General features: G+C 53.6%; 3 protein-coding genes across 4 annotated transcripts in view; 2 read left to right on the forward strand and 1 right to left on the reverse strand.

The window, feature by feature from the left end:
- Nucleotides 1-1,921, forward strand: part of Myl6b (myosin light chain 6B) — a 4,819-nt gene extending 2,898 nt beyond the window's left edge. Inside the window, exons 5-7 of the mRNA XM_005371184.3 lie at nt 921-1,094; nt 1,474-1,551; nt 1,663-1,921. Of these exons, the coding sequence (XP_005371241.1) occupies nt 921-1,094; nt 1,474-1,551; nt 1,663-1,691 (281 nt within the window). The 3' untranslated portion in view covers nt 1,692-1,921. The remainder of the gene's footprint in view (nt 1-920; nt 1,095-1,473; nt 1,552-1,662) is intronic.
- Nucleotides 1,922-2,150: 229 nt separating this feature from the next.
- Nucleotides 2,151-5,194, forward strand: Myl6 (myosin light chain 6). 2 transcript variants are annotated; one of them, XM_005371187.2, is made up of 7 exons: nt 2,151-2,254; nt 2,513-2,540; nt 3,349-3,492; nt 3,680-3,853; nt 3,944-4,021; nt 4,299-4,343; nt 5,023-5,194. In XM_005371187.2, the coding sequence occupies exons 1-6, from the start codon at nt 2,252-2,254 to the stop codon at nt 4,325-4,327; spliced, it is 456 nt and encodes a 151-aa protein (XP_005371244.1). In that variant the 5' UTR covers nt 2,151-2,251; the 3' UTR covers nt 4,328-4,343; nt 5,023-5,194. The 2 variants fall into 2 exon arrangements, with proteins under 2 accessions (XP_005371244.1, XP_005371243.1); XM_005371186.2 differs by lacking the exon at nt 4,299-4,343.
- Nucleotides 5,195-6,413: 1,219 nt separating this feature from the next.
- Nucleotides 6,414-9,648, reverse strand: part of Smarcc2 (SWI/SNF related, matrix associated, actin dependent regulator of chromatin subfamily c member 2) — a 28,085-nt gene continuing 24,850 nt past the window's right edge. Inside the window, exons 25-28 of the mRNA XM_026778023.1 lie at nt 8,368-8,830; nt 8,038-8,121; nt 7,693-7,758; nt 6,414-7,154 (exon numbers count right to left, since the gene is read on the reverse strand). Of these exons, the coding sequence (XP_026633824.1) occupies nt 7,078-7,154; nt 7,693-7,758; nt 8,038-8,121; nt 8,368-8,830 (690 nt within the window). The 3' untranslated portion in view covers nt 6,414-7,077. The remainder of the gene's footprint in view (nt 7,155-7,692; nt 7,759-8,037; nt 8,122-8,367; nt 8,831-9,648) is intronic.

The raw sequence follows: 9,648 nt of genomic DNA on the forward strand, positions 1-9,648 counted from the left end.
AAAGGTGTGCATCACCACCACCACCCTTTTTTTGTTTTTCAAAACAGGGTTTCTCCTTCCCTTTCTTTTTTAACATGGAATGCTTCACGAATGTGCCTGCCATCCTTGCACTGGGGCCAGGCGAAGGTCGGTACTATTCCGCTTTAAGTACCCGTGCTGCCGAAGCAAGCATCACAGAGTTCCATTTCCAGCCTGTAGCTTTCTTTCGTGGCCCCCCTCTCCCCAGGACAGGGTCTCTATCCTAGACAAGAGTGATTTTAAATTCTGATCCTTTACCTCCTGTCTACTTCTGCGTACCAGAGTGCTGGGATTACTCCCGTTTATGTGGCGCTGGATTTGAATCCAGTGCCTTGTGGAAGACAGGCAAGACCTTTATTACTGAACCATAGCCCTGTTCTTTTACTCTTGGAGACAGGTTCTAAGTTACTCAGGGTGGCCTTGACCACACTGGCATCTACTGCCCTTGAACCTACAGCTCTATTCCAGAAGCCCTAACAGCCCAGGTTGTGCTGGGACTAAATACATAGAGCAAGCCGGCCTCAAACTCACAGAGCACTGCCTTCCTCTGCCTCTGAGTGCTGGGGCAGCAGAAGGTGCGAGCCACCACCCACGGATTAGCAGTTTTCCCTTTGTCTTGAGTGTCCTGACACTTCACTGGTCCCCAGTGCTCCCTTTTTAATTTTTCTGCAGACAGGAGGAATCACTAAATTGTTTGGCTGGCCTTGAATTCGCCTGGCCACTCTGCTCCCCACAGTGGTACTTTTCCGTGATGGGTAAGGTGAGGAGGATGCCAGGCTGGATCTCAGGACTTCAGAAGCGTCAGACACAGGGCAGGAAAACATCCTGAATGCTGGGGGCGCTACTATGACAGGATGGACGCAACTGGACCCTCACCTCAGTGACCTCTCTCTCATCTCCAGAGCTGAAGTCCCGACGCGTGGACTTTGAGACGTTCCTGCCTATGCTCCAAGCAGTGGCCAAGAACCGGGACCAAGGCACATATGAGGACTACCTGGAGGGGCTACGTGTGTTTGACAAAGAGGGCAACGGCAAAGTCATGGGAGCAGAGCTCAGACATGTTCTGACCACCCTGGGTGAGGCAGGGACCGGAACTGTGGGGTGGAGAAGGGGGTGGACCAGAAAGAGTCCGGTAAAGCCTGGAATGGATTGCAGTCCTGCAGTCTTGGGCAGGGACTGGAAAGGCAGAATCGGAGGAACTCGCTCATCCAGAGGCTGAGGTGTCCCACACACAAGCAGAGAAGAGGGGATGAGGTGGGAGCCCCACGCCCCCCCCCCCGTTTGCAAGCCAGACTTGTGCTGATTCCATGCAAGTCTCAACCCTTGCTGCTTGTTTCGTTGTCAAAGCTTCCACCAGTTCCAAGGCACTGTTGGCGTGGGCCATGTAGAAAGCAAAGGGCAGGGTGGGAGGAGGAGTCGCTTGAGCTCATGAGGCGCTCTGTGTTTGGGGTTCAGGTGAGAAGATGACAGAGGAAGAGGTGGAGACTGTCCTAGCAGGCCACGAGGACAGCAACGGCTGCATCAACTACGAGGGTAAGGGGGCAGGAGCAGACCAGAGGATGAGGGGGGCACCCTCAATTTCCTTAAGTTCGATGGATTACCCTGAAGTCAGTTTCTGAAGTCCTCTCACCCCCTCTCGTGCAGCCTTCCTGAAGCACATCCTAAGCCTCTGAGCTCCTCAGAGTCCTCCCCCGCTAGTGTCGTCCTGAGGCTCCTAGACCAACCAGACAGAAGAACAGGCCGTACGTTTTCCCGGTCTGTGCAGCTCAAGCGCCAGGGCGGGACAACTTTCTTTTCCCGACACAGACCCAGTCGGGTCGGTACTTACCACCTCCCAGGCGGCTAGGAGCGCATTCCTGCCACTAGGCGGCACTTAGAGTTTTCAAATAAAAACATGGTTCCTGCTTTGGTCTCCGACTGTTTTCTTTTGAGAAAGGGGAAGGAGGGAAGTAGTCCTGTCTTCTGCCAAAGCCCAAATTCCCTGTTCTTTGTGCAGCTCGAGAGAAAAGCTTCCAGAGTCGCAACCCAGGCCTGGGGCGTTTCCAAGCGGAGGGTGGGGGCTTCTCACCTCATTACTAATGTAGTGACGTCATCCGCATGAGCCCAGACTAGCATTCCTATTGGGTGAAACTGCAGGTGACGTCGTACGCCATGGGACGTACTAAAGCTAGGGCTGGGTCGGGACTCGGAGCCATTACTGCCGGAAAAGGTCCTGCAGAGCTGAGCAGCCAAGATGGTGGGCCTCGGGTATCGGGAGATTAGGGGATTTGGGGCAAGGAGGGAGCCATGGGTCGGGGGAGAGAAGCCAGTGGATGTGGACAAAGGCAAGCCCAGATCTTGGAAGGTTGTACGTGGGGGTCGGAAGGTCTAGGGCTCTGCCTCAGGAAGCGAGCCCTCACCTTGAAATAGGAGTCGGGGTTCAGTTTGTAAGGCCGGGATAGAAGCTTGCGGGGTTGGACTTGAGGTGCTGACCAGTGCCTTCTTCTCCGAGCAGTGTGACTTCACCGAGGACCAGACCGCAGGTAAGCAGCCTCTGGTCCCCAACTGAGGTCACCCCTACCGAGGGGGACACCCTCCGCTGGCATCTACTCTCCGATCCCAGCTTGTCAGCTCTTCAGCATTCCCGGGAGATTGCCACATGGATTTCCTTCTCCTCCTCTCTGGATCCTCCATTTTCTTTTCTCATTCTTTCTTCCTTCCCCCTCCACTCTAGATCTGAGCCCCAAGCACTGGGCGAGTTTTAGGTGGTGTGGGTATGTCAAACAACTTGTTTGGTTACTGCCTGTTGTGTGTCGGGTCTATTTATGGCTGTGTTCTGCCTCTTCTAATCTACCACTTTTGCCTATCCCGTGATAACTGCCCCCCCCCCCCAGCTTGGATTGCGAAGACTGTAGCTGTGCCTTGGTAATTGTGAAGATGGGTTCTGGGGAGTTTGCTAAGGATGTGACTTAACCTCCCCCCTGGAAGACCTCTGTAAGGGGAAGGGTGGGAAGTGGCCGGCTAGAATGACCCTAGATAGAGTCCCTGGCCGCTGCTACTTCCTTATATGGACAGGACCTAGCGGGGCGGCAACCAATTCCTAGGGAGTAGTGGAGAGCCTGCGGCTCGGGTGTGTAAACAAACAGGTGGATGCCTCCTTGTGCTGAGGGGAAGGTGGCTGTGTCTTTCTGCAGGACATTTGAGTTGGTAGAAATAGATCCCTATGGGCAGTCTTGGGTGTACAGGACAGGGGGTCCAGTTTCTCCAGCACGATTAAAGTTGAATTAGCAGCAGAGTTGTACAGTCTGGACTGGCTTCATTCCCAGGGCTCTTGTTCATTTGAATCCTCAGAGTTCAAGGAGGCTTTCCAGCTGTTTGACCGAACAGGTGATGGCAAGATCCTGTACAGCCAATGTGGGGACGTGATGAGGGCCCTGGGCCAGAATCCTACCAACGCCGAGGTGCTCAAGGTCCTGGGGAACCCCAAGAGCGATGGTGAGCTTCTCAAGAACTTAGTGCGCCAGTGGGTTTATGGTTGTTCAGCTAAAAGCACCCCTGTATCTTCATAGGCTCAGCCAGCCAGTCCTGCAGATTCTCCCTTTTCTGCCACACCCGTCAGTTCACTTGTGTTCCAAGAACACGAGTGGTTCTCTTGGCTGACACTTGTACTTCCTACATGCAGAGATGAATGTGAAGGTGCTGGACTTCGAGCACTTCCTGCCCATGCTGCAGACTGTGGCCAAGAACAAGGACCAGGGAACTTATGAGGACTATGTCGAAGGCCTTCGTGTGTTCGACAAGGAAGGGAATGGTACCGTCATGGGTGCTGAAATCCGGCATGTCCTCGTCACACTGGGTAAGGCTCTGTGACCTTGCTCTGGAGCTGGGCTGCCACCCTGATACACCTCACCTGTCACCCAGCTCTAAAATGACCCTTCCTCTGCAGGAGAGAAGATGACAGAGGAGGAAGTGGAGATGCTGGTGGCGGGTCATGAGGACAGCAACGGTTGTATCAACTATGAAGGTGAGTGTCCAGCTGTCAACTGGAGCCTTTGAGGAGGAAGTGGCCTTAGGGCACGTTAAGGACGGCACCTGAGGTGTTTTCTCCCTAGATTTGGTTCCAGAAAGGAGCCAAGAGTCAAGGGGCAAGGTCCAGTCCAGCCTGGGAGGGGGCTGTTGGGTACACAATGGTGACAGAAGGGTGGGCTATGAGTGGGAAGCAAACAGAACGTCTGTCCCCCACTGCTGACCCCTTCACCCATGTCTGTGTCTTCACCATTAATGTCTCTTCCTTCCTGCAGCATTTGTGAGGCACATCCTGTCGGGGTGACGGGCCCATGGGGCGGGTACGGCTCCTCCCAGCCTCTCCTCTAGTGTCTCCCTGGTGTTTCCTTTCTTCCCAACTGTGCTCTCTAGCCCCCCGCCCATAGCTACTACCAACTGACTTCCTCCTGGCATGATTCTGCATGGAGCTGGCTCGGGAGGGGAGGGTTCCTCAGTAAGGAAAGCATCTTGGGGGTGTGGTACCTCCTTACTTCTCTCCGGTCTCTGAGGTTGGACTTACTTGGTGCTGGTGTCAGGAAATTCTCACCAGCTTGTCGAAAAGGCTTGCCTTACGGTGGATCTTTGGCCCTGGAGCATGGAGAGTTGCAAAGGGGGGTGGGCTGCTTGCCCCATTCTGCTGCTATAACAAAACGGTTCTCTCCATCCCTCTGCTGGACAGCTTGGAGGTACCTAACCCAAAACTGTCCTCTCCTGCCAGTGGCTGACAGTAGCTCTAGGTGTAGTTGAGAACTCCTGCCTCTGCTGTGTTCTTGCTACTCAGCGTGGGGTGGGGTCTAACAGCTGCTGGGAGGGAGCCAGGGACAGAGAGAACTGGTCACTCAAGGTGGCTTTTGGCAAACTAACCCCAGGGTTGGTTGCTGTGGCCATGTTCCTCATGCCACCTTCATGATCTGTGGTCTCCTGGCCCGTGGTGCACCCTCCCGAGCCCTTTCCTTGGCTTACTCCACCTCTCCCCCACAGAGCTTGTCCGGATGGTGCTGAACGGCTGAGGACATTTCCAGACCCCGAGCCTGTGCCTTGCCCAGTGTGGGATCTCCCTGTGGCCCCTCCTAGGCTCCCTTGTCACAGCACCTTGCCATCTGGTCTCTTCTGGATGTCTGTCTTCACCAAATAAAATTCTCTCTTTGCCCTATTTGGTTCCATTTCCTTTCCTGGTCAGGGTAAGGGAGGAAAGGGTGAGGCGGTACTGATGTCTGTTCTGAGACAAAGCTCTGGGCTGAGGGTGGGGTTTAGGGAAAACTGGATTAGGGCCTCATTAATGAAAGGCTCCCCTTTGAGGAATAAAGAAAGCCATAAATCCCTACAGCTAGCTGTGTGCATGTGTGTGGGGATCCTTTTGCTCTATTCTGGGTCAAGTTACATTTCTTGGCCTTAGGGCTTCTTTGAAACAGGTCCCCACCCTCCCAGGTACTGACCGCCTTTGTGGGAAAGCCTGTGGGTATTCACTGGAGCTAAACTGCCAGGACATATTAGCACAGCTACTGCCTGTCTTGCCCTGTCTGCAGGGCTGGGGGCCAGTGACGACAGTGGGAGGTGAGTGCCTGCCTCCTCCCTAATAAGGGAAGGAATGTAGCCACTGTCTAAAAGGATTTAGATCCATTCCTCTAAGAGCTATTTCAGGGCAGGTAAGCGTGGCTGCTGCAGTCCTAAAAGCTGGGTTGCCTTTGGCCTTTTGTGGCAGGAGACTGACATCTGTGGGCCTGTGGTGAATGCCCAGTGAGGGACTCCAGGAAGGCTGCCCCCTCCCTAGCAGCCACAGGTAAGAGAACACAGGCATTCACAAGATGGAACTGAAAGCAAATTAATTTATATAAAAAAAAATTAAAAAAAGAAAAAGAACAAAGAAAAGAAAATTTTACAGAAAACTTTGAACAGAAGAAAGGTGCCAAGATGCAGAGGAAAAGAAACACTGGGACAGGAGGAACAAAGGGCCTGGCAGGAGGGACCAAGCATTGGTGTGGAGCCTGGGATCCTGTCTGCCTCACGAGGAGGGTGAGGAGAAGGAACCGGAGTGCAGAGGCACTGAAGTCCAGGGAGCAGGGCCATGCCGTGCTGCCCCCAAATCTTTGTCCTCATTTGGGGAACTCCTAGCTATCAGTGAGGGTCTGTCAGGCTTGGTGGGAGAGGGCAGAATTAGCAGAGTGTCCCCACAGGTCTTAAGTGCTTTTCAAATTTTCAGGGTTTACAAACTCCCCATCCTCTTAGAGCTCCCACTTCAAGCCATCTAGGCTCTCACAGATACAACCAGAAAGAGCAGGAAGAACAGCCCCAACTGCGGCCCTTCCTTCCTCTATCGTCTACCATGGAATTCCCCCAAAATAATATCCCCACCAAATACACGTACGCTGACATCAACTAAGCAGGTGACTTTTAAAAACAAACACAGCTGACATTCAGAGGGCAGGTCATTGCTGAGCTATGGCCTAAAACAGCAGCAATGACAAGCAGCGGGAGGGCTCAGCATGGTAGACTGGAATGGGTGAGGGAGCCGACTTGGTGCCAAGGGGCTCAGGGAGACAGGTTTGGTACCCTAGTCCATCCCCACAGCTCGCCCCCAAACCTTAATTCCCCTTAAAATCTGCCCTTCCCCCTCAAAAAAAGTTATTTTTTGTGGACTCCAATATGTCTTTTTAAAACCTCCCTTTTAAAGGGTTTCGTTTTCACGATATCCACTTAAAAAATACAGTAGTCTGAAGGGGGCACCCTCAGAAGTGGTTAACAGAATCTCCTATAAACAAACATCTTTCCCTGGCCCTTCCTTTGAGGGCTCCATTTCCACCCTAGCCTCTCTCCCAGGCATGAGAAACATCTTTTAGTCAGAAGTCCGTGGATAAGAACTGGATATAAAACTGCACACCTCTGATGGGCATGGTGGGGCAGTGAGGGGGCATGAGGAGCTTTCCTTACGTAGTGATGAACTCTCCAGGCTCAGAGAGGTCCCAGAAGTGGGGGAGGGCTGTTCCTGGAACTGTGACCTCCATGGGGAGTGAGGGGGAAAGATGGCTGGCTGGCTCCTCACTGTGAAGGTGGCACAGGGGTGACTGTGCCTGGGCTCGGAGCTGTGGGGTCTGGAGGCAGGGGCGTGCCGGGGTCTGCAGAGGGAGAAAAGGAAGATGAATGGGCTGGAGCAAGCAGAGGAAACGAACCAGCCCCAGGCTCCACACACAAACTGGGCATGGCATGCAGTGGGTGGGTAGATGGATGAGGTACCCACTCTGTTTAGCTTCTTTTCCCCAATACCCCTTTCCACCTGACACTGGGAAGACCCCAAACCATCTTCCTGCCCCCAAGGACTCTAGATGGGGCATCTGAATGTGGTGGGAACAAGCAAAGGAATGCCATCGTCATGCGTATGGGCAGCTAGTGTCCAGGTTTACAACGGAGATCCTCTGCACACTGGACTCCTCCATGACCCACCAGTGAATGGCCCCAACGTCATCCCAGAGGTGGCAGCTGCCAAATGGGGAAGTGGAGGACAGCCAGAGAGGCCCTTCCTCCTGTGTTCTAGTTTTACCAGAGTGCTGAGAACAGCTGTGGAAATTCTAGTATCTAACCCTTTACCCACCTGCCCTCCTTCCCACCATGTGGAACCCTCTCCCTCACCCTTCTCCCCTCCTGGCCCCTTCTCACCTGGCAGTGGGCTGGCACTGGGCAGGAGGTTGCCCTGAACAGCTGCCACAATGGCAGGGCTCTGGGCTGCGGCGGATCCGAGCCCCGGCCCGAGAGGCAAGGAAGATGGCATGGTGGTGGTCGCCGGCAGGTTAGGATGTAGAGGGTTCGCCATGGACACAGGCAGGTTAGGTGGGGGGATAGTGCCCGGGGCAAACGGGAGATGGTGGTGATGCCCATGCAGGTTAGGAGGAGGAGGAAGGTTAATACTAATGGAGTCAGCTAGACTACCAAATGGGATGATGGATGGAGCAGCAGGAGGAGGAGGAGGCGGCATGCCAAAAGGCAAACCCAAAGGAGCATTACCCGCCACGCCTGGGTGCCCGCTGCCTGGCACTGCCCCTGGCATCATTGAGGGAGGAGTTTGTTGGTTGGGGAACGGTGAGGGGCCTAGAAATAAACAGAACAAAGACATGAGAGGAGAAAAATCTTACACAGCAGCTCAAACTTCCCTAGCCTGACACCAGAATAGAACTCCAGGTAAGTCTGGGAAGATATCCCTGCTGGTCTGTGGACATAATAACGGAGTCCACCTGTAGAAACTTATCGCCGGGCCCAGCAGGAATTCCCTTCAAAGGAACTAGAACATTTGCTTGGCTCTCTGCAGCCAACAAACACTGCAGGATGCATACTCACCGTGGGGTCCAGGGGGGGGTACCCCTGGTGGGACTGCCCCAGGCTGGGAGGCTCCAGCTGCTTGTGGCTGTTGTGGCACTGCAGTTGACCCTGCTTGCCCCATCTGCTCAGAAGGGCCCAAGCTTCCAGGAGGGGCCCCACCGCCAGCAGGAGCAGGGGCCACAGCTGCTGGAGCCACAGCTAGACCATGGGCCGTGGGAGGCCCAGCAGCCCCAGGCGGGGGTATGGGCTGGGAGCCTGGGGGCAGGGTTGGTGGCTGCTGCTGCTGCTGCTGGTGCATCTGCTGGAAGTGCTGCTGCCGGGCCCTCATCTCTGCGTACTTCAGCTGCTCCATGTGGAAGGCCTGCCGGTCGGCCAGGAGCTGCTGCCTCTGGTACTCCAGCTGCCAGTGCCAACAGAATACGGTCAGCAGGTCCAGATCCTTGGGCAGACACCTCGGCCCCACTTTTTCTTTTGGAAGACCCTATTGCTCAGGCTGGTGTATCCCCAAGACTGACCCTTGCGCACACCCCAGTCCACAGACTCCCAGCCACCCATGCTGCTCCTCACTGCACGACTATCATCTGGTGTGGTTCCGGTTTGTTTCAGTCCCAAACTCTGAACTTGTTATTACTCTGATTTGAAAATGCTTCCAGGTCTTATGAATTCAAGTTCTCTTCTCCCTTCAAGACAGGCTAAAAACTTGACTATTCTAGTGAGCCATCCTACATGGGTTCACTGGCCTCTGAATTTTGTTTTTGTTCTGAATCTCCCAGACTTGTTTAGTTATTTATTTTTTAGAATCGGGGTTTCTCTGTTATCTCTGGCTGTCTGGAACTCACTATGTAGACTAGGCTGGCCTCAAACTCACAGAGTTCTTTGCCTCCTGAGTGCTGGGATTAAAGGTGAAGATTTTAAAGTTACTTTTAACGATGTGTATGGACATGTATCTGTGTGGGTGAGAAAGTCCCCCAGGGACCGACATGGGTCTGTTCCCAACGGCTAAGCCAATCTACCCCTTAGAAAATCTTCTAATATGAATTTTCTGGGTAGTTTAAGTATTGTTAACTGTTTCTGATACCTCCTATTAAATGTCTGATGTCTCCAGGGTCCCCATCTTCTACTTCTTTTTAAGTCCTCAAAGAAACTGACTTGATACTTGTCTGTCCCATCTATTGTCCAAATTTACATCCCCAGTATTTTATCACCTCTTAAATCCGTTCACTCCCCCAACTTTAGGGAACTCTAGCAGAGAGGAAAGCACTCTCCAGACGAGAGACGCTGCAGCAGCCAGAACCCAGC

The sequence above is a fragment of the Microtus ochrogaster genome, unplaced genomic scaffold, assembly GCF_000317375.1.
Source record: "Microtus ochrogaster isolate Prairie Vole_2 unplaced genomic scaffold, MicOch1.0 UNK99, whole genome shotgun sequence".
Classification (NCBI taxonomy): domain Eukaryota; kingdom Metazoa; phylum Chordata; class Mammalia; order Rodentia; family Cricetidae; genus Microtus; species Microtus ochrogaster.

What these genes read in the sequence shown, in the direction of transcription:
- Myl6 (XM_005371187.2), top strand. An exon ending in CACCGAGGACCAGACCGCAG is followed by an intron (nt 2,541 to 3,348) that starts GTAAGCAGCCTC and finishes TTGAATCCTCAG; the next exon opens with AGTTCAAGGAGGCTTTCCAG. An exon ending in GGGGAACCCCAAGAGCGATG is followed by an intron (nt 3,493 to 3,679) that starts GTGAGCTTCTCA and finishes TCCTACATGCAG; the next exon opens with AGATGAATGTGAAGGTGCTG.